The sequence below is a fragment of the Rhinatrema bivittatum genome, chromosome 9, assembly GCF_901001135.1.
Source record: "Rhinatrema bivittatum chromosome 9, aRhiBiv1.1, whole genome shotgun sequence".
Lineage (NCBI taxonomy): Eukaryota > Metazoa > Chordata > Amphibia > Gymnophiona > Rhinatrematidae > Rhinatrema > Rhinatrema bivittatum.
In genome coordinates, this window is record NC_042623.1 from 161,997,642 (window position 1) to 162,021,282 (window position 23,641).

Consider the following 23,641-nt stretch of genomic DNA (forward strand, 5'->3'; position numbering starts at 1 on the left):
CTGCAAAGCCTAAAAATACAAATCCGTAGGAACGTTTGCCTTTTACACCAATCTAGTTAGTCATGAATAAAAGTCTTATTTTCATTAGTCCAGAAATGTTTATGCAACCTCTTTGTGAACTGTGCTGGCACTTGTGCTAGTTAAGTCCTTATCAGAGATGTCATCTCTTGTCTGAGGGTAGTGAGACAAAGCAAGGATTCAGCCCAGCCCTCCCTCCCTCCCTCACTCCTGCTAGGAGAGGCTGGCTTCCAAGAACACAGCTTTTCTCATCTCATTTCAACACCATGGCAGTAGTGGAGAGATGTGGTAATTTTCCAAGCACTATGGACCATAGGGGCTGCATTAGAAATACTGCAGTTTGCATTCTCTTTGCAGTTTTCAGCAGTGGCATTTTCACTCAGCACAGCTGCACCATTTTGCATAGATTGTTGTGATACTTTAAGTTACATCAAGGCAGAAAAAGTATATTTTCTGGTACCAAGAGAGCAGGGAACTATAAAAAGGTCCACAGTGAAGATGCTGATTTTACTAGGATCCATTTAGATAGGTCGTAACTTCTGGTTGAGTTCAGTCACATGTGCCCCAGCTTTTAAGTGTCTTGTAGTTATTAAATTAATCAAGATTAGGAACTAACCTTAAATATTGTATCTGCTTTCTTCTACATTCCTAAAAAGGCCAGACATAGTAGGGTAAAATCTACACTGATCTTTTCCCCATTTAAAGTACTGTACATGAAATATATTTAAAAATGAAGATGCAGAATACACCTAGATCATATTTTCAAATTTTTTAATCCAGTCTAGAAACCATTTCAAATATTTTAACCATAAAAATATAAATGAACAACAAGTATTTCTGCATGTATAAAATTGAATCGGTGGAAGCAGTGATTCTAAGACAGGACTTCCCAAACCAGTCCATTGGATTTCCAGGATATCCACAATGAACACATGCGAGACCAATTTGTAGATGCTGGTTCTCCAATGTATGCAAACGGATTTCATGTATATTCATTGTACATATCCTGAAATCTTGACTGAGTCACCTGGACAGGTCTGGGAAGCTCTGATCCAACAGAAAACAAATCATGAATCTTGCTGAGTCTTTATGAGAAAAGTAACAGTTCATGATAACCACAGTGTTTCTGGAGGAAGTGAATGTGACTGGAAAGATTAAACATCTATGAGTAAAACATGCTGTCAGAGTCAGAACTGACAAATTTGTGAGCGGGCCTGAGAGTCACTGGGGACGGCAGAATCCTGGCAAGACAAGGACAGTCGGCAAACGAGCCAACATCCTTGAGCAACATAAGCAAATCACCGGAAAAGATTTCCAGGGGCAGTAAAAATCAATGCAGACACAGCACATGTGTTCTAAAATTTTGTCTTCCTTGGATTTGTCAAACTTGCAAAGCTTGTCTCCATTAAAATTAGAAAATTGTAGACATGTTGCATGAGAGAGCCATCTCTGGTAACAGTCTCATTTTCTAGGGAGGCTTCTAGTTCTGATTACTAGCAGGTCAGGCATTTGAGTTCCTTCATATTAGCTCAATCTTGGTTGGTTCTTTGCTGAATAGAGATGGTTATCTGTGACCAGTTTTACACAAACACCAGGGTAGGGATTGGAAAAAGACAGCACAGTGAGTTTTATCCTGTATAAGTCCAGCCTTCACCCTTCCACCTCAAGCACACCAAAATTGTCCTAGTAGCAAGTTTAATTCCAATAATCATCTTCAGAACAGGCTGTACTGTTCAACTCATTCCTTTCTAGGACTTTGTGCAAGAAATTGGCAAATTCCAGAGCATGTATTGTCTGTGGTCCTCATAACCTTTCTGAGGGGGCTACTATTGGTCAGGATTTGTATCATCTTGTAGAATCAGCTTGGAGCAAGAAATTAATAGAAAAGCCAATTCTCACCCACATCTTCCCTTAGCAGTCATGGATCCCTCTTCTCCATAAACACACAGAAGTTACCTCTACCCTCCAGCTCCCTTATCCTAAGACAAGCAGAGTCCGGACATATTGAGTGTGCCTACTAGCACAGTCTTATCCTGCATCACTAACACCATATAGTTCAGTAGTCAATGTTATCTGGCCCCTCTCCAACATCCAGTCTGTCCCTGGCGTGGCAGCAAGTTGTGCAGACCTCACACAGGCAAGGTCTTGGAGACTCTCCGCTGAAGGAAGGAGCAGACAAGGCTGCCCAGATAGCGCATCCCAGCACTGCCCCCCGGCACCAGTGTCACCAAATAACCACCAATGACTGCAATCTGTGTGGCTGCCCCCAAAGCTGTAAGGGTGGTGCTACGCAGGCTCAGTGCAGCATACAGAGTGCTGCACAGCGCTATCAGATATAGCACACTACCCAGACTTGGCTCTCGCAACAAGCGACTCGGTCCCCGCAGGAAGGCAGCTGCTGCCAGACCAAATACTGAGCCCAGGGACCAGAGAAGTGCAAACTTGCGAGCCCGAAGCAGCAGCAGTGGTGTGTACAGGGCAGCAAGGCCAAAGCAGATAGCTGCTAACAGTATGCACATCCCACTTGCCACCAGTCGTTGCCAGCGAGACAAACCTGGCAGGCATGGGTCTGGCTCTGGGGACCATGGCCATGAAATGCCAGGGCTTGTGCTAGGACCTGCACTCTGCTCACTCGAGAAAGGATTCACCCGGTCCAGCCACCTACGGATGCCAGTGCCCGAAGCCTCAGGCTCTCCAGAAGCTATGGAGGTGCCTCCAACTGGAATTGAAACAGATCTTGCTCCACCACTTTTGGACTGTGCCAAGTACTCCTGTAGCTGCCTGTTCAGGTCCGCCATCTTGTCATGAAAATGGTATCTCCAGTGTTGCCAGATCTAAAATATAAAATTAGCATATGGGAAACTCCATTATCATATTTTACAAACATTTATTATATACTGCTAAAATGGAAAAAATGTCCAAATATAAAATGGGATGGGGTAGAGTTTGGGGGAGCAGTGTCGCCACCAAAGGAAAAAGGTGGCATTGCCCCTCATGCGCCAGGAGAAGGAAGCTACATCCCATCAGCATGGCAGTGGCATAGCCACAAGGTAATGGCTTTGTGGAAGAAGCTGCAGTCAGGAGTCAGTATACATTGGAAGAAGCAGGAAGCTGCTGTGGTGCCTGAATCAGCATGCAAAGGTCACAGCCTCAGAAGTAAGAGGGGTGAAACTGGAACAGTGATGGACAAGGGTGGGAGGCGAGAATGTACTGAGACTGGGCAGTAGGGAAAGGAGCATACTGGAGTCAAGTTGGGAGGCAGGAGCATTGGACAGAATCCCTAGGGTTGGGGAGAAGGGAGAGTGAAGGAGGTGGGAATCCTCCCTTCCCCCACTAATCTATGCTAATCTGAGTGGGAGGAGGGGATGAGAAAGATCTCCACACCACCACCTCTAACCTCCCTGTCATTGACCCCCACAAATTAAGCAGCCTTAACTATATCTATGAGTGGGATGGAAAATGATTTAAAAAAAAATGTGTAAAAAGCCATTGCTTTGTAAACAAAGCTGAAACTGAGCTTGATTTTAGGAACAGCAATTTCAAAGGGTAAGTGGTAACATGCACGCCCCTACACAATCCCCCCGGCCACATTAACAAGAGTTGGGAGGCACTGAGATCAAACAGCTGGCTCCACACTCATTCCTTTCACTTTGAGGTAGGAGACACTGGCAGTAAGAGGCAATGAGATCAAATTCAAGCAGCAAGAGACACTGGCAACAGTGAGAGATAAGCAATGAAATCAAATTTAGGCAACTACCTCCCCTCCCCTCCTAACTCCAATACCTTGCGTCAGCAGGAGGCACAGACCAAATTCAAGCAGCAAGTCCCCTCCACCTACTCAAAGCAGCCAGGGGAAAAGATCGAGTCAGATGACTGGCTGCACCGCACGCGGGAGCTGGTGTCTTTGCTAATAATATCCGCCCAAACTCATAGGTTTTACAACGACTTTGATTGTATTCAGTTCTTATAAGGCAGCAGCTTGCCCTGTGCCCTCCGACCCGACACTAATCATCCGGTTCAAGCACTGCCAGAGAGGAGGCTACAGTGCGCTGCTTCCTGAAGAGCTGTGCTGTATCGCCCCCTGGTGGAGGGGAGGCTGTCTGTCTAATCCAACAGCAGAAAAGAACTGGGAGACAAGATTCAGATTCAATAACTGTACACGTGTTGTCAAACTAAATACATAAAGTGATTAAAATAAAAAGGGATTAATTACAAAATAATAAACAGTAAAACTAAAAATTACAGAGTACAGAAGGAAACTAACAAGCACAATTTTAAGGTTTGGTGGCTGGGTTCTATTGTCCCTGGACTAGGGTTGCCAACTTTTCCATGGAGCAGGACGGGACTCTGGGGTGGGGGGAGGGCTGGCCGCAACCTCCTCCCCCCCAGCCCTTTTCCCTTTCAAATCAAGCATTGATTTTTTTCCCTAGGCAGATTCTTCCTGTCTGTCTTTGGGGCTCAGTTCGACTCTCCTCTTCCTCTGCGATTCCCAGGAAGTCAGCACAAAGTAGCAACAAAATGCGCCACAGCCTTGGGAGAGGCAGAGGAGGAGAGTCAACCGAGCCCCGAAAGCAGGCAGGTGATTGGAGTGCAGGCTGCCACCACTGATTGGCCCCTGGCCTTGCCTGACCGGGTTTTACAGCGTTCGGTTACCCTTGCGGACACTGTACAACAGGCTACAAAACCAGGCAGTTGGTCACCCTGCCCTGGACCTGAGATAGGTGATCTACAGCAAGTTGCAGAGCTTCCTTCTCCACCCCACAACCTACCTCGAGGCAGGTGGCAGGAACTAAAAAGAAGGCTGGTGAAAGACTGCAAGCTTCTGCTCCTCAGTACTGGCTCAGCAAATCTGGAGAAGACAAGTTGAAGGACTCACTCAGGTTCAGATGACTGGCTGCAAGTGATCAGAAAGCAGGACTAGAAGGCAACTAAGCTAGATATTTTGCAGTTAACGATTAAGCTCTTCTGTGCTGCTTCCACACAACACTAGAGTGAATCCGTTAGAAAAAATTAGCATGTGTTTTTGCAATTTTTGGATTCTTGATCATAAATCATACACGTTCAGTTAATGTATGTTTGGCAACAATGGGTCTATCTCAGTGGCGTTTGGGTGGCCACAAGTTTAACATAGGTGGGCTGTAGGCATGCAGGTCTGAAACCTACTAGTTGTATTCTTATTGATAAATAATGCGTATACTGCACCCTACAATGGCTTTCTAGGTAGTTTGCAACAGCCATTATGCATCATGTGTGAAACCTTAAAACATTTTACCTCACTTATTTCAAGCACTTACCAGAATTAAATATTAATTATTAATCTGTATTAACTTATTTTATATTTGTTGCAGTTTATAAATGCACAAGTATATCATGTAAAAAGCAAAGAAAACAAACAGCTCTAACCAATCATTTAATAAAACAAAAAATTAATGTATTCTTTCATGAATCCTCTGCAGAAAGCCAGAAATCATCATAACTACAATAAAATATCATTAATCATCAGAACAGGTGCAGAGTAGAGCTAGAACAATTCACATTACAACCAACATATAAAAAAAAATATTCAAATTCTGGTGTCACCTCAACAAAAAATATCCCTTCACTGTTATTTTGTGAAGTAACACAAACTCCTTCTAAGAAAGAGACATCTAGAACCTTGCCATACCATAAAGTCACAGCACGAACTAACTCTCAGGACTCAAATAACAGCAACCTTATGAAAAATCAGCAATGCAAATACTATACCAGGCCCTAGAACATTAATACATCACCTACTGAAGTAACAGAACAAGCTGGACTGCTACAGAGAAACTACACGCTAGCAGAAATACTGCACTTCAGTCACACACACAGGCAAAACAGAGACCGACCCTTACCTAATATAGAAATAAGTGACTACAAATTAGAAACAACACACAAATAAAACCGAAATAGAAAGCCTGAGAAACTAGACTGAACAGTGGCATACTGAAGAAAGAGCAAAATACAAAAACGTAAGAAATGCACATTCCCAAAAATGGCATTTTCCAATTGCTAAAATCACAAAATATTTTTTTTTTACCTTTGTCTGATCTTTGTACCCACTTTTCCCTTGTCGCTCATTTCCTAATTCCTTTTCAGAGTTTCTCTTTTCCTAGTGTCTTCTTCCCTTCCTCCCTCACACACACACAAGTTCTCGGTCTCATATGCTCTCCCCCCCCCTCCCACAAGCTCACATTCTCTACACATGCACACATACACACAAAAGCTCTCACTCTACATGCTCTGTCATATACAAAAGCTCTCACTCTCTCAGCCCCCCTACCCCCGGCTCCCATTCTTATGCACCCAGATGCACACTCAGGCTCCCATTCTCACCCACATAAACATATTCAGGCTCTCATTGTTCACCCACATACACACATTCAAGCTCCCATTCTCACGAAAATACACGCAAGGCCTTTTCATTAGGCACAGCCAAAGTTTAACTTCTGCCGCCGCGGGGATGGGAAGGGATCCCCTAGCGACATTGCAGTTCTAGCCCTCGTCTTCACTTCCGCAAGGATGGGATCCCGTGGCAGTATTGCAGCTCCAGCCTTCCTCTTTGCTGTCATGCGGATAGGATCCCGCGACGGCCTTGCTTCTTCTGAGGGCTCCTCTTCATTGTCACGGGAATTAGCTAGTAGGTGCCAATAAAGTTACGGTTACATGATTCAAATAATATACGCTATTTGGATTGTGGATTGGAAATTCCATTTATATGAATAATAGGATATCCATATATCCTAAATTAATCTTTAGGTATGAGATAAAATAATAAAGGAGGGATAACTGCTATTTGTTGACTTTTAACAGTGTGCCGGAGTTCTCTTTCTTGTCCATTATTAATCCAACTTGATGTAACTGTGGCATTTGATACTGTGCATCATGGCTTAGATTGGTTTGGGAAGCATGGTTCTGAGATGGTTTAAATCCTTCTTGCTGTTCAAGGGGGAATTGTTCATTTTGGAAGGTAAAGGTGACAGATATCCTGCAGGGATCAGCTTTATCTTCTGCTTTGCTCAACTTGTATTTGCAGCTGCTGTGCACTGTTTTCAAGAAGCTGGGTGTCATGTATTTTATTTATAAAGACATTCAATTTGAATTCCCTAATTCATATGGTATTTTCCCCTCTGCATTTTTTCAGGAAAGTATGGCTGATATTAATGGTTGGTTGTCAGCCAATTATTTGGTCCTTAATTTGCTAAGATCTCAATATTGTGCTAGGTAAGATACTCTTCCTATCAGCTCCTACCCAGATGCCAACCCACTCACTCATTCTCTCTGACCTACGCACACTGCGACACAACACACACACATACATTCTCCAACACACTCATTCTCTCTGAGACACACGCATACAACCCTTCAGCTGTTGTGCTGTTGCTCATGTACTCAAATCAGCAAGTACTTCCACCTCTCTCCCAGCAAGAATTGCAGCAGCATCACATAAAGTTCTTGCTCTGGCTGCTTGCATTTCCCCAGCCCACAGCAGCCACCTTCCTTGTACTCCCACGTTCCCATACACTGGCTGACTTTGTCCACAGTGGGTCAGCAGGCTCTCTCCTCTGAGCTCAGGATGGCTACACACAAGTGGACATCGCTGCTTGGAAGTTGTCTTGCAGATAATGATTGCCTCTCCCCCTTCCATTACAGTCACCACTGACAATAAGCTTCCTCACACTCTCCTTTCCGGAGACTAAACTTGCTTTCAACTTCAAGTCCACAGTGCTTTCCCATTGGCTGCCCATCTCCCCTGGCCCTTTCCACACACTGCTACAGTGTGCTTGCCATGAGGTGAGGTTGTTTTTTTTTTTTGCTGTGCAGAAAGCCAAGGAGCCAGAACTGCTGTACAGAGGCAGAGAAAAAAACGGACTGTCTGGCCAAAAACAGGACACATTGCCACCTCATATCCTAGCAGTTATCTCAGCCCTTCTCTCCCTTTCCAAGTCCTATCAGCAGCCTTAGCCCTCACCATCACCACACCTCAGAGAAGACCAAGCGGAGAAAACCTGGTCAGGCTCTCTGGTACCCCTGCAGCCCATTGGTCAAACATTTTACAATGAGCCAGTAGGCTTCAGGTGGAGGTGGGCACAGTAGCAGGGAGATAGAAGACATCCTTCTTGCCCTCCTCCTCCGGCAAGAATGTGGAAGACAATATTGGCGGTACTGAAGCACCCACAGAGCTGGTGCCTATGACTGAATTAACATAATTATGTTGGTGCAATAAAAGAATCTGCAGAGAATTCAGTTTACTAAACACTTTTATGATACCACTTGTTTGCTAGACACCTCAGTATGCTTCATAGTGTACCAGGTAGCCTCACTATCTCTTACAAGAAAGAACCGCCTCATCATAAAATAGGGTTGCCAACTGGCTCCAGATTTTCAGCACAGGTTGATCCAGTCCTGGTTTTACTCCCCCTGCATGCAGGTACTTATAGTCTTGATTTTCTTAGGGAATGCAATAGGTAAATCAGAATAAGTTCCAGCATGCAAAGGGGTAAACCCAGGACTGGATCAACCTGCCCTGAAAATCTGGAGTCAGTTGGCAACCCTATCATGAAACAGTTAGGAAAGCAAACATAGCCAGGTGAATGGTTAGTTTTAGTGCTGGTAGTGCTCTTGTAAAGAGGAGCAGCAGTGCCCTCTGTGGCTGGAGGGGGATTTTTCCCAGGAATTTGGAAATTCTATGAGTAGAACAAATCACCACAAAAAACACCTTTTCAATGTCAGTAACCTCAATGAAAGGTTATGCATCGGTCTAAATGTAGGGCGCGCTAAAAAATCCAAAACCAGATTAACACTACACAAGGGCACCAGTAACCGCAAGGGGAGATGAAGATGTTTTACTCCTTTCAAGAAATGGGCCACATCTGGATGAGCTAACAAGGGACCACCATTCACCTGACCCCTGAAACAGGCAAGGGCCGCTACTTGAACCTTTAAAGAATTAAGGGCCAACCCTTTATTCAATCCATCCTGCAAAAATTCCAAAATGAGCGGGATCTTAACCGAACGAGGAAGAACACCTTGATCTTCACACTAAGCCTCAAATACTCGCCAAATCCACACATAGGCTAAGGAAATGGAGAACTTTCTTGCTCATAGCAAGGTGGCAATCACTGCAGTAGAATATCCACGCTTCAGTAAGCGAGGCCTCTCAAGGGCCATACCATAAGACAAATTCAAGTCGGATCTTCATGAAGAACGGGTCCCTGCTGCAGCAGATTCCAGTGCACTGGAAACTGGAGGGGGGAGTCCACCAGGAGCCTTCTCAGATCCACATACCATGGTCTGCTAGGCCAATCTGGTGCCACAAGAAGCACCATCCCTCTGTAACCCTCAACCCTCCAAACCATTCTGCCCAACATGGGCTACAGCGGAAAGGCATACAGCATCTTGTCCTCCAGCCATTCCTGCACAAGAGCATTGATACCCAAGGACTTCGGATCTCTCCTGTAACTGAAGAATCGAAGAACCTTTGCATGGCGAGAAATCGCCAGCAAGTCTAGGAACAGAAAGCCCTATTGCGACTGTGACCTACAGGTCCTGATGCGGGCGTGGTCGCTAGCTCATGGGAGAGTGTGAGCCCCTGAACCACGGCATGACTCAGAGAGGAGCCTCGAGCCACACCGTGGGAGGTGAGCGCATGCAAGCACGGGCAGAGCAGGAACAAAGCAGGACTGGAACTAAAGCAAGGAACTGGGAACAGGCACCAAGCAGGATCAGCCCTCCGCTGGACCTACACACACCAAGGAGACCCAGCAACACAATGCTGGTCTCAGGAGTAGCCCTCCGGACACTCGAAAGCCCTTTCAGACCCGCTGCTTGGGAACGACGAGTGTGTGAGGCCAGACGGAGGCTGAGGGCAGGAACAAGACGAGGACTTGGAAGGACTCAGACGAGGACTCAGGTTACTCGGAAGTCTCAGACGAAGACTTGGAACTTGGAAGGACTCAGACAAAGACTTGGATTCTCAGAAGACTCGGACAAGAATTCATGTTACTCAGAAGACTCGGAACAAGGATTCAGGTTACTCAGAAGGTCTCAGGCAAGGATTCAGGACTCAGGTGAAAGTACTGGGTGAGAACTGCATCGCAGATTGCCCTACACAGCCACCCATGGCTGGTTGCAGACCACGCTGAGCGCGAAGCAGACTCCAGGCGAAGTAGTGGAACTTGAGACTGGAACATGTCGAAGATTCAGTAAAGGCCTGCATCGGGGCGCGCCCTATACAGCTACCTGTGGCTGGTCGCGGACCATGCTGGAGCAGAGCAGGTTCTGGCAGTGTCTTGGGCATGGTCGGAAGCAGGCAAGGAACTCCGAAGACAGGACAGGATTCAAGACTTGGAACTTGGAACATTAAAAACAAGGGTTTTCCGGAGACTTGCGCTGCAGATGAGAAGAAGGCCTTGTATTGCGAAGCGCCCTACATAGCCCCCCATGGGCTGGTCACGGACCATGACGGTGGCACGCCAGGAAAGGTGGACGCAAGAAACTGGGAACAGGTTGCAGAGGCGAAGACGAAGGCGAAGGCATCAGGACCAAGACATCAGGAACACGGAACATCTGGAACACCAGGACTCAGGAACAGAACCATAGAACATCTGGACATGGAACAGGCAACAAAGGAGCTCCGACGAAAGGCGAGACCAGGAACATCAGGACGAGGAGACCAGGAACATGGAACGAAGACCCATCTAGACAGGAGGACCTTGACCCGAAGAGGAACACAGACAACTATGGATTCTGGATACGAAGGCCCTGAGGAACTGGAAGTGAGCCCTTTTATAGGGCTGAAGTAGGAAGTAAGCTGACAAGAACTTCCGGTGAGGGTGCGGGCTTTTTCTGCCGGTGCCTAGAGGAAAGCCCAGAGAGGAGCAGGACCATGGACAGCGGCGTACCTGCTGCACAGATGCAGGAAGGAACAGGCAAGCGTCTGGAGCGGCCTCCAGGCTGCAGGATGGCGGCAGCAGCGGCAGCGGCTTCCCCGGCCGCTCAGGGAAGACTTCGGCGGCGGCTGCAGCAGATGGCGGCACAAGGCCGCGACAGCGAAGAAAGCAACAGTGGCGGCTTTCTGCTGCCCAGGAGGTCCGCGGAGGCACAGGGCCGCGAAACAGAAGGTCGGTGGCTCCCTGCTGCATAGATGGAGGAGATGTGCAGTGGCAGCCGCGAAGATAAAAAGCAGGCCGTGGCTTCCTGCCACTTGAAGATCCCAGCAGCAACGGCGCTAAGGCCGCGAAAGGAGACATAGGTGGCCCCTCCTGCCGCAAAATGGTGTCGGACCGCACGGAGGCAGTAAGTGGAGAGCTGCTGGCGGGATGGTGTCCGCGAGCAGGATCGTAACAGACCCCAGTGATCCACCATCAACCGAAACACCTTGTCTGACAATACTAAGTCTCCTGGGTCCAGACTCTCCCTGCTGAGAAAATCTGCTCTCACAGGAGGCCGAGATATCCTGAAGATTCATTTCCGCCCATACCATAGGTTAGTCTATCTCCTGCGACACCTACTGGCTCTTGGTTCCTCCCTGACGACTGAGGTAAGTACTGTTGTGGCATTGTCTGCATTATCTGAACCACCTGACCCTGCAATCTGCCACTGAACTGCAAGCATGCCAACCAGATTGCTCGGGTTTCCAAGAAATTGATATTCCAGAGACACTCTTCAGTACTCCAGTGCCCTTGTGCTGTCAGTTCCTGATAGTGAGCTCCCCAACCCTGGAGGCTCGCATCTGTTGTGAGTACTAACCAATCCAGTGATTTTAGGGAAACTCCCTTTCTTAGATGATCTGCTTGTAATCACCGCTGTAGTTGAGAGCAGACCTCCATTGGCAGGTGTAACCAAATTGAATAGTCCTGAGACTGTGGGTTCCAACGAGACAACAGGGCGCACTGAAGAGGATGCATATGCACCCTTGCCCACGACGCCACTTCCAGGGTTGCCGCCATCAAACCAAGTACCTATAGATAGGACCACACTGTTGGGCATATTGTGCGCCTTAAACCTCTGAATATGAGCTTCCAGCAGGAAAACCCTGCCCTGCTTTGTGTCGAACCAAACACCGAGGTACTCTAGCGACTGAGATGACTAAAGACTGCTCTTGACCAGATTCACTACCCAATTGAGCTCCTGCAACAGGGAGATTATCTTGTGGGTCATCAGGTGGCTCTCTTCCAGAGACTTGGCCTGAATCAGCCAGTTGTCCAAATACGGGCATACCAGGAGCCCATCCTTTCTCAACTCTGCCGCCACCACCACCATAATCTTGAAAAAAGTTCTGGGAGCAGAAGCCAGGCCAAAATACTGCGCCCGAAACTGATAATGGTATCCCAAAACCGCGAATCGTAGAAAACGTTGGTGCTCTAGTCAGATGTGAATATGCAGGTATGCCTCTAGAGAGGTAAAAGAAGATCAGAAATTCCCGATTGCATGGCCATTATCACTGAATGCAATGTTTCCATGCAAAAATGAGTCACCACAAATGACAGTTGACCCCTCTGAGGTCTAGGATGGGATGAAAGGAGCCCTCCTTCTTGGGCACAATGAAATAAATGAACTATTGACCCATATTTTTTTGAAATGTGGGCAGTGGAACCTCAGGCTGAAGAGTCTTGACAATGTACCCTGCTTCTTCTGCAGGGAGTGGCAGGGAGACACCAAGAACACATCCCGAGGAACACTGCGAAACTCCAGTGCATAGCCCTCTCATGTCACCTCCAGGACCCACTGATCCAATGTGATTTCGCCCCACCTCTGATAAGAGAGAGAGAGAGACGCCCCCTATCTCCTGTTCCTGGGAGTAAGTCGGCAAACCTTCATTGGGAAGTTCAGCAGGTTCCACTACCTGAGTCTGCACCCTGTCTGGGCTGTATGTGACGAAAGACGAAAGAACTGAGACCAACTGAAAGGTAGAGTCCTCTGAAAGGTTGCTCCTCTGTAGGATTGAAAATATTTGGATCCCCTGGCACGACCTCTCATTCCAAAAGAGCAAGTTGTCTTTTGGTATGAGAGGTTTCTTATCCTCCAGCAACTGAGGAATTGAGGATTTGCCCCGCTTACTAGTCAGCTTCTCCAACTCGCTCCCAAACAAGAGCGAGCCTTTAAAGGGCATTTACGTCAGGTTAGCCTTGGAGGTCACATCGGCCGACCAATTTCTCGACCATAATTGACACCTGGCTGCTAATACCAAAGCCACCTCACAGGCTGAGGTGCAGACCAAATCGCAGCCCACATCTGCCATAAAGGTGGCTGCTGGCTCCATAAGTACCCAGGAATTCACTCCAGATTCATTGACCTCCTGAGCAAGAAGTAAACAAGTACGCGCCACCAGGGAACAGGAAGCAGCTATTTGCAAGGTCATTGCCACTGCTTCAAATGCTTGCTTAAGGATGGCCTCACTCCTACTATCGTGCACATCCTTCAAGGCCACTCCTCTCTCCATGGGGATAGTCATCCGCTTGGAGACGGCACAGACAAGCGCATCCACTTTCAGAAAATGCAGACGCTCTTTCACCACTGGATCCAGCGGGTACAGACTTTCCAAAAACCAACCTTCTTTGAAATTAGCCACTCCAGATCAGTCAATTCTTGAATGGCCTCCATAACAGGGAAAAAACAAGAGGCTTTACGCAAAGAAACCAAAATGGGATTTTTCTTTGGCTCAGACATGGAATCTGTCCCAGATAATCCCAGCATCTTTAATATCTGGGAAATCAGAGCTGGTAGCTCATCTCTATGAAAGAACTGCAACATAGTCCTATACGGTTCCATCCTGGAGGAATTTCCCCATCTTCCAGAGAGTCAGGATAGGCCTCATCATCCGTGCCATCCAGATTCCTATCGGGAGGACCTGCTACCAATCTAGATGTACTTCAGCACTTAACCATAGTACTGGGCAAGTAAGAGGTCACCTGCAACTCTGACCTGACAGGATTGGATGGGGCTGAGGACTGCATCTGAAGAAAGGATTGTAATCCTTGAAAAAATTCTACCTAAGAAAAGGCAGAAGGATCCATGCCAAAACCAGAAGGCACCTGTGCTGCGCCCTCTGAGCTACTTTCCCCCGGCTGATGAACCAGTTAAAGGAGTTCCAAAGTCAGGTGCCCGTCCTGACATGTCTTTACCATCATGCTGGAAAGAACCAGGCTCAGTAAAATCAGAGGAAGATAATTCTCCCTGAGCCTCTAAGCAGCGCTGGCACAAGTTAGAGGGCACGCCAGGCTGAGATGCCCGCATGACAGGCAGCCCAGAGGGAAAGGCGCTTAGGTTTCTTAGACACAGGTGCCATCAGTCTGTCAGTACGCTTAACAGGCGACTGAAGGTGTGCATCCATCTGCTTCACGCTGTAAAATACATGCATCCAAAATTTAGGCATTCCAAGGCTGGGAGTCACAAAACTAGATGCACTTCCACCCTTCCAAACTTAAGCGCACAAACAATGTGCCCCAAATTGCGCGCACAGGCAAGCACGCACTTAACACAGAAACCGTGTTAAGCTGGATGTCCAAGCAGGTGTCTAAGCGTCCAAAATTTGGGTGCACAACTTGGGACACACAGCCAGACTCACCTGCATGCACCGATGGTCCTAAAGCGGGCAGCCTAATGCGCAGAGAAGAGGCCAGGGGGGGCACTCCATGAAGTTAGCAAGTAGCATATTTAAAACAAATTGGAGAAAATGATTTTTCACTCAGCACAGTTAAGCTCTGAAATTCCTTCCTGGAGGATATGGTTAGGGCAGTTAGTGTAGCTCGATTTATAAAAGGTTTGGATAAGTTCCTGGAGGAGAAGTCCATAAACTGCTAATAATCAAGCTAACAGGCCGATACAGTACAGTGTGCTCCGCAGTTTTTGACGCACTAGCTTTACCCCTTATTCAGTAAGGGGTAATAGCGCGTCAAAAACGCGCGTCCAATCCCCCCGAAACTAATAGCGCCCACAACATGCAAATGCATGTTGATGGCCATATTAGTCATTCCCGCGCGATACAGAAAGCAAAATGTGCAGCAAAGCTGCACATTTTATTTTCAGAAATTAGTGCTTTTCTGTGCACCCTCCGATTTAATATCATGGTGATATTTTTTATTTTATTTATTTTATTTTTTATTTAGCATTTGTTTATATACCGAGGTACAGCTGACAATGCCTTCACTCCGGTTTACATTACAACGAACCAGTTACATTTGAATTCATAACATTAAAACAGAGATTGAAACAGAACATTAACTTAATAAAAGTTAATAAGTACATTGAACATTAGATAAGAATGTATGCAACGCTTGAGGTTGACGGTTGAAGCCGTTAATGAGAAGGAAGGTTTCTGCAAGTCGGGGCGAGTGTCAGGATTGCTGGAATAAAAAGGAGCGAGAGGTGGATATGAAAAGGATTTATGCTCTGTTATCATTGGGTGAACAGTCATTGTAAGACTGTGAGAGTAGCCATTCTTTAAGTTCTTTTTTAAAAGATTTAAGATTTTCTTGTGAATTGAGGTGTAGAGGTAATGAGTTCCATAATTTTGGACCGACTATAGAGATGGCTCTATTTCTGGTGGAGGAAAGTTTGGCTTGTGGTAATGAAGGGACATCCAGTTGAATTTTATATGTAGATCTTGTTGTACGTGATGATTTATGCAGATGTATAATATTGTCCAGGGCAGTGAAGTCTGCTTTGTGAATTGTCTTGTGTAGAATTGTGATGACTTTGTACTCTATTCTTTTTTTAACAGGTAGCCAATGTAAGTTGTGGAGTACTGGGGATATATGGTCGGATTTTCTTTTACCAGTCAGGACTCTGGCAGCTGCATTTTGGAGTAACTGCAGTGGTCTTAAGGTTGCATTGGGAAGGCCAATTAGAAGGGAGTTGCAGTAGTCTATACTGGAGAAGATGAGGGTTTGAAGAACGGTTCTGAAATCCCAGGGGTGAAGCAGCGGTTTTAGGTGTTTGAGTATTTGAATTTTGAAGAAGCCTTCTCTTGTTTTTGTTGCGATGTGTTTTTTAAGATTTAGCTCATTATCTAGCCATAAACCCAGATCTTTAACGTTGTCTTTGAGTTGGATTTGAATGTTGTCAAATTGGAAGGGAGGAGTGTATGTTATACCAGAGTTTTTTCTTGTAATTAGTATACATTCTGTTTTGCTCATATTTAAGCATAATTTTAGGTTGTTTAGCAGTTTTCGTATTGCTTCCAGGTGTGAGGCTGCTTTTGACATTGATTCTTCTAAAGACGAAGTAATGGGAATGAGAAGTTGTATGTCATCAGCATACATGTAGAAAATGATGTTAAGGCTAGTTAAAAGATGGCATAAAGGAAGAAGGTAGATATTAAAGAGAATGGGTGATAAAGCTGACCCTTGAGGAACTCCAGTATCCAGAGGGATGGCCTCGGATGAAAAGCTGTTGTAGGAAACTTTGAAAAATCTGTTTTTAAGGAAAGAGGAAAACCAGTTAAGGGTTTTTCCAGCGAGCCCGATGGATTCCAGACTAAAAATAAGCCTTTTGTGGTCCACTGTGTCAAAGGCTGCTGACAAATCGAGGAGGATCAGAAGGTGATCTAGTTTGTTATCGAGGCCTCTTAATAAGGTGTCAGAAAGATTGAGTAGTAGGGTTTCTGTACTGAGGTTTTTTCTAAAGCCGTGTTGTGTAGGAAATAGAATTTTGTGGTCATCAAGGTGTTCGTTTAGTTGTTTCAGAACCGCCTTTTCTGTTAATTTAGCAATTTAATTTAGCAAATTTAATTTAATTTAAATTTAATTTAATTTAGCAATTTAATTTAGCAAATTTAAGTCGGAGGTCCCAAAACTTAAAAATAATAATAAAAAAAATTTTAAATCGGCCCGCGGCTTGAAAACTGGACGCTCAATTTTGCTGGTGTCTGGTTTCCGAACCCGTGGCTGTCAGCGGGTTTGAGAACCGACGCCGGCAAAATTGAGCGTCAGCTGTCAAACTCACTGACAGCCGCCGCTCCTGTCAAAAAAGAGGCGCTAGGGACGTGCTAGTGTCCCTAGCGCCTCTTTTTACTGCGGGCCCTAATTTAAATAAATTAACTTACTAATTTGAATACTTTTTTTTTCTGAATCGCGCGCACAGGAGAGTGGCCTGTGCGCTCGCCCGCTCTCCCACGATTTTTTACTGTATCGGCCTGTTAGGGAATAGCCACTGCTATTACTGGCATTAGTAGTATGGGATGTATTTAATGTTCAGGTACTTATAATCTAGATTGGCCACTTTTGGAAACAAGATGCTGGGCTTGCTGGACCTTTGGGCTGACCCAGAATGGCTACTTCTTATGTCCTGTTAAATAGCTAATAAAATAATATGCTATTTACCCTTTTCACTGACTTTAACATTTAAATCAGTTATGAACCAGACAACCCGAGCAGCGTCAGGCAATTTTTACTAGTCGCTATATATATTTTTTTTAAATACAATCATTCTGAGGTTTATATACAGTAATTTCATACTTAGGAGCTGGCAATAATGAACAGCGACGGGGAGGGGAAGATTACGCCCCTGTTCATGCCGGACCAGCGGAGGAGATGCCCGGCGCCCATTAAAGGAGAGGAATGGCAGGAATGCGCCTCAGGCCCACGCGTTCCCCCTCCCGCAGCTCTCTAACGGCCGGGAGGAGGGAGGGGGGTCCCTGAGGCCACCGGCGGGCGGAGAATTGGCTCGGAGGCGGCGCCGGATGGGGGCGTGCTAACTGCGAGGCTCCCGGGCGGGGCGAAGCGCTCCTTTTTTGGGCTTAAAACTGTTTCTTGTTGGCTCCAGCAGCAGCAACAGCCGCCGCCCAGGGGCGAAAAGCATCGGGAAAGTCGTCGCATTAGCCGAAGTAAAGAAAGAGGGCGCAGCTGGCGCCGCCGCCATCATGACGGGCAGGTAAGGGAGTCCGCTCGGGCATCGCCCGGCCGCAGCACCCGCGGGCCTCGCGCAGCGCCCTGCACTGACCAATCGGCTGTCAGCAAGGTGACGTCACATAGCCCCATGGTAAATAGGGCGGTTAAAGGCAAGATTCGGGTTCCTCTCCGGGTGCTGTCTGGGCCCTGTGATCCAGCGCCAGTTAAAGAATAGGCACTGTTTCTTAAAGCGGTGCCCGGACTGAAAATAAAACGAGAATTTAGGCGTTTGGGGGGGATTTGGGCGCCTGTTCCATATTTAAAGCGCCAGCAGCATGCCACCCAGGTGCTGGAAACAGCAGAAGGGTGACAGGAGCCATTCTGGGGTTTCAGAGTGTTTGGGTACTGGAATCCCATTGCTGGAGCCAGAATAGTTCCTGAATGGCTTTTCTGGGTACTGCCAGTACTTCATTATGAGGACCTGGAATAGCTGTGCAAAGTACACAATTCCATGTTGAACACTGGAGTGTCCAGCACAGCTAGTCAGAAGATACCTGGCTATCGGGCCAATACAGAAAAGCCCGCGGGAGAGCCGGCGAGCACCTGCTCTCCCGGCGCGCGCCCAGGCCACTCTCCTGGGTGCGCGATTCAGTATCGGCCTGCGGTAAAAGGAGGCGCTAGGGACACATCCTTTTTGACAGAAGTGGCGGCTGTCAGTGGGTTTGACAGCCGACACAATTTTACCGGCCTCGGTTCTCGAACCCGCTGACCACCACGGGTTCGGAAAACGGATGCTGGCAAAATTGAGTGGCAGATTTTAAATTTAAAAAATATTTTTTGTTTTTGGGGCCTCCAACTTAACATCGCCATGATATTAAGTCAGAGGGCGTACAGAAAAGCAGTTTTTTCAGCTTTTCTGTACACTTTCTCTGTGCCTGCCGAAATTAACTCCTGCCTTTGGCAGGCGTTAATTTCTGAAAGTAAAATGTGCGGCTTCACTGCACATTTTATTTTCTGTATCGCGCGGGAATGACTAATAGGCCCATCAACATGCATTTGCATGTTGCGGGCGCTATTACCCCTTACTGAACAGATGACTGCCCTGACATCTCAAGTTTAACTATAAAAGGAGGCTTACTGCTTACTGTATAAGGGGTAAAAATAGCGCATTGAAAATGCTTGGCCAAATGGGGGCTAACTGCGCTCAACCTCAGTGCCCTTTACTGCATCAGCCCGTTTGTTTGACCTGTAGATCTCTTAAAAACATGTGGTGTTTGAGGCACTCATTTGACATGTTAGCTTGTCAAGGTAAGTAGAAATTAAATGTCCACCAAGCCGATGCAATATTGGCATGGGGAAAGCAGGCACTCATAATTGAGTACCTACTCTCAACGTGCGCCAATCTATCTCTCTGGGGAGCCCGATTTAATATTTAATTCGTGTGCCACAGTAAAAAGGAGGCACATCTACTGCCTCCTTGGCAACAGCCACGGGTTAGAAAAATGGTCACTCGTTAATTGAGCGTCCCTTTTCCTGACCACGGCATATTTATTTATTTATTTATTTATTTATTTATTTATTTATTTATTTATAAAGATGGCCTTTTTGTTCCTCCAATTTAATATCACTACAATGTTAAGTTGGAGGAAATACAGAAAAGCAGTATTTTCTGCTTTTCTGTACACTTTCTGAGCGTAAGAATGTGTGTATCGGGCGCACTTTTTTTTTTTTAAATCAGGGGAGAATAGCCTCATCAACATGCATTTGTATGTGATGAGCTCTATTAGTTTCAGCGGGGGGGAGGGGTGTGTTAGATGCACGTTTTGGACGCACTAGTCCCCTTATACAATAATGGTTTGTGGACCCTTGCCAAAATCTGCGTGCAACCATGGGTTAAATAGTTCGCTCAGCTGAGCACATTGTATTGCATCGGCCTGCACCTGGTTAATGTTTTGGCACCCTAGGGAACTGGAGAATCAATAACCACTAGGAGCAATACATTTATTTTTATATAACTTTTTATTTTGAAAAGTCAGAACATACACCAGGCACTGAAATACAAGGTAGAAAATCAGCATACCACATCCTGAATGAGTCATCTGGGTTAAAGTATTCCTGGGCAGAGCATCAATATATACATGAGGTTATGGGTGTAGTGAGATTGCATGTCTGTCCGAGTGTGAGAAGGGACTGTGTGCATATGTGTGAACTGCTGCCTGATCTATAAGTGTGTACATGCCAGTGGGTGGTGTGTCTGCGGGTCTGTTTGAGTGGGAAAGGTGTAAACTCTGTGTATGTTTGGGAGCTGTGTGTCTGTGTGAGTAGGTGGAGTTTAAGTGATTAGAGTGGCTGGGATGTGACTTAATAAATTCACTTCCCCATGGCTTCTGGTTCCCTCATCCCCCTCCCTCCTTCTGCCAGACCATTTTCTCCCTCACTTCTTTGCTCTCTCCTCTATATCTCCACATGACTGGTTTGTTCAGCTCATGAAGTCTATTCTTCGCTGAGGCCAGTCTGCAGACTTCTTTCTTGCTCACTATCTGTTGCTTCTCAATCCTCTGCTGGCTGTGCCTTTCCCTTGAGCCAAGTTGCCCATGAAGACCCAGGCTGTGGCTACAGGCCATATGTTTGCATGCCACTGGCCCTGCAGTCCATGCATTTGCACAGTCCAGCATTACACGACTACTGGAACAATTTATGATAGAGCTGGAAAAATATATTAAGGATTTGTATGAATTCACTTGAAAAAAATGTCACATGGAGTAAATGAAGATGCAGAAGTTATGAATTCTTGATGGGCCAGTTTGTGTTGCATGGAGATATGGAAAATCAAGAGTTCCCTGTACATACCCAGATCAGTCGAGATTTCTGGGTTTTGCCTCCTTGCCAGCAGTTGGAGACAGAGAAAGTTTCACTGACAATGTGAAATATACCCCAGTGTGCCACCTGCAGTCCCTCAGTATTTTTCTGTCTCCAGCAGATGGTAGATGGTGTAAAAATGCAGTCTGGAGTGTATATTAAAAAAAGAAGAAAAAGAGAAGATAGCTTTCCAGTTCCTCCCAGGGGATTGTTAGATCTTGGTGGGGTCATCCTCCTTGGTTTGAGGAAGACGAGCAGGGGGTTGGTGACCTTTGATGACCTTTGATGGCAGCTTGCTCCAAGATTCCGTGGGGGTGTATATCTGGTGGTCCAGATACCTCATCCCCCACGAGGCAGCATTGGTTCCGCTGGTAACTCTGCATTTTGGGTCCCGTTTGAGCAGGGAAGTATTGAATTTCTGTTCTGGGGCTAGTTACAGCAGTGGATGCAGTTTTACTTTTTTTTTGTTTTTTTTTAAACAAACTTTAAGCAAGAGTCACCAGGAGGCAGTGGAATTATTTTGCTGGTCACCCTGGAGTTTCCTGAGGTTCAGGTAAATGGGGAGGCAATAGCAGTGCACTGCTGGGGCTGCATGGCAGTGATGCTAGGCGAACAGTGCCATTTGTGTGCACACTTGCGGTCGCGTTGAAATTCAGACAACTCGTATTCTATGTGCATCCCTGGTGGAGAAGGCACTTTGGTGGCCACTTTCAATCCCCTAGCAGTGTCGATGGGAGAGGCAGTGAAATTCCCTCTTCAGCTATCGCAGACGGAGCCCTGTCCTGCAGAGGTGCAAAGAGGCACTTGCACTGAGGAGGAGTCTCTCTGGTTCTGGTAGAGGTCTTTTGCCAGTTATAATTTGATTATGCGTAAAGCTTGCTTAGCGGAACAGGCAGCGGGGGATGCTTGCTCTTGGCCCCAGTCCCCAGGGATTTTCGACCAGTCAAGAGGTCTGAGCTGTTGAGAAGCTCTTCAGGCCTTTGGTGATTTTGGGTGCCGGATGTTCAACGGTTCCAGGCCTAAACACGCTGAAGGTGCAGGCAGGCTTTGCTTAGCCACATGATAGGCCACAGCAGCGGTTCTTTTCCCGCAAGCGTAGGCATGTGTGTGCCTTCTCTCCACGTGGCAGTTGCATGCGCAGGGACCTGTCTGTGTAAGGCCATGGCCTAGTTTTGAGCGCGTATGTCTGCGACCTAGATTTAAACGCGTATTTGCGCAGGTACTTGTGCGCATAAGACCTCGTCCTAAACTTGAGTGCGTATTTGCGCTTGTACTTGTGTTCCTACAAATGCGACCTAGTTTTGAGCGCGTATTTCCCTGGGCACTTGTGCGTGTATGACCATGGCCTAGATGAGCTCGTATTTGCACTCGTATTTGCACTTGTGCAAATCTCTCCAAAAAATCTAACATTCTTAATGATTACCTCCTGGAAGCCAAACCAGACATCTGTGCTATCACAGAAACTTGGTTGAAACCTATGGACACAGTGCTAATAAATCAACTTCCCTCTCAAACTTATGACATATTCTCGATTCCAAGACCCAAGAAAAGAGGAGGCAGACTTCTCCTGGCAGCAAAGAAAGGCCTAAATATAACCCTGCAACATTTGAACCGAATCGCCAACCTAGAATGTGCATACTTTAAATCCAAGCAGCTCCAAATCTGCCTTATCTATGCTCCTCCAGGAAATCTAGAATCAGACCCATCCCCCCTCATTGAATACATAGCCAAACACATCAACTATGACTCCCCAGCAATACTAATGGGAGACTTCAACCTACACGTCGATTCAGCCCCACGCTCCACCAACTGCGATACTCTCCTATCCACGCTCCAACACCTAGGCTTCAAACAGATCGTCAACAGCCCCACCCACAGAGCGGGCCACACCTTGGACCTAATCTTCGTGAATGACGGCATCTCACTCTCGGGTAATCCTACATGTACACCGGTACCTTGGTCTGATCACCAGGTCATCACTACAGTCCTCAAAACTGCAGACACTCTCCCCCCTTCCTTCCCAAAAACCACCATCCATTACAGGAAACCCTGCTCTTCAGACGCTTTAAGCAGCCAACTCTCCAAGGAACTGTCTCACCTCGACCTCTCGGAAGCAAATACGGCCATAACCTCTTGGTACACTATCACCAACAAAGTAGCAGACCTAACATGCCCCCTAATCACTAAAGTTCCACACCTGTCCCTGGACAATAGAAAACCGTGGTTCACACCGGAACTGAAGGCTATCAAACTCGACCTCAGAAACAACATAAATGGCATAAAAACCCCTCTCCTTCGAATCAAGCGACTTACAAATCTACCCTCAACAAATACAGGAACACCATTCTTAGAGCAAAGAAAGACTTCTTCGCTAAGAAAATTCACAATTTCATCTTTGACTCCAAAGCCCTCTTCACCTACATCTCTGCTCTCACCAAACCCACCCCTCCAACCATCCCAGACGACCAGGCACTCATCAGAGCCACAGAACTGGCGAACTACTTTGAGAATAAAATTATCAAACTCACCAGACCGCTCTCCTCCTCTAACACTCCGCCCCCTTCCTCTTTTACATCCCCAACTCAATTGGGCGCAAGGTTAGAATCTTTCGAGACCACCTCCTCTCTCGAAATCGAAAACATTCTCAAGAAACTCAAACCATCCTCCCACCCATTTGACTCCATTCCCTCTAACCTCCTAATCTCAATCCCTAATACCATTGCTAAACCCATCGCAGGAATCATTAACTACGCGCTAACCCAAGGTCTTGTCCCAGACTCTTTAAAGCTAGCAATCCTGAAACCTCTCCTAAAGAAACCAAACCTATCTACAGCGGACCCAGCGAACTTCCGTCCCATTGCCAATCTACCCATCATTGCCAAGCTTATGGAGAAAATAGTTAATAAGCAACT

The 23,641-nt window shown here is 46.5% G+C and overlaps 2 protein-coding genes across 3 annotated transcripts in view; one reads left to right on the top strand and one right to left on the bottom strand.

Moving 5' to 3' along the window:
* Window positions 1-772: 772 nt before the first annotated feature.
* Window positions 773-4,924, bottom strand: SFT2D3 (SFT2 domain containing 3). Of its 2 annotated transcripts, none has more exons than XM_029616590.1 (2): window positions 4,788-4,924; window positions 773-2,852 (listed from the first exon to the last, which is right to left on the bottom strand). In XM_029616590.1, exon 2 carries the CDS (start codon window positions 2,814-2,816, stop codon window positions 2,148-2,150), a length of 669 nt encoding a protein of 222 aa, XP_029472450.1. In that variant the 5' UTR covers window positions 2,817-2,852; window positions 4,788-4,924; the 3' UTR covers window positions 773-2,147. The 2 variants fall into 2 exon arrangements, with proteins under 2 accessions (XP_029472450.1, XP_029472449.1); XM_029616589.1 differs by lacking the exon at window positions 4,788-4,924 and adding an exon at window positions 3,802-4,503.
* A 12,771-nt stretch (window positions 4,925-17,695) lies between these two features.
* LIMS2 (LIM zinc finger domain containing 2) overlaps window positions 17,696-23,641 on the top strand; it is a 101,793-nt gene continuing 95,847 nt past the window's right edge. Inside the window, exon 1 of the mRNA XM_029615805.1 lies at window positions 17,696-17,913. Within this exon, the coding sequence (XP_029471665.1) occupies window positions 17,903-17,913 (11 nt within the window). The 5' untranslated portion in view covers window positions 17,696-17,902. The remainder of the gene's footprint in view (window positions 17,914-23,641) is intronic.

Coding starts and splice junctions, on each gene's coding strand:
- SFT2D3 (XM_029616590.1), bottom strand. CDS start 2,816: ATGGCGGACCTGAACAGGCAGCTACAGGAGTACTTGGCACAGTCCAAA.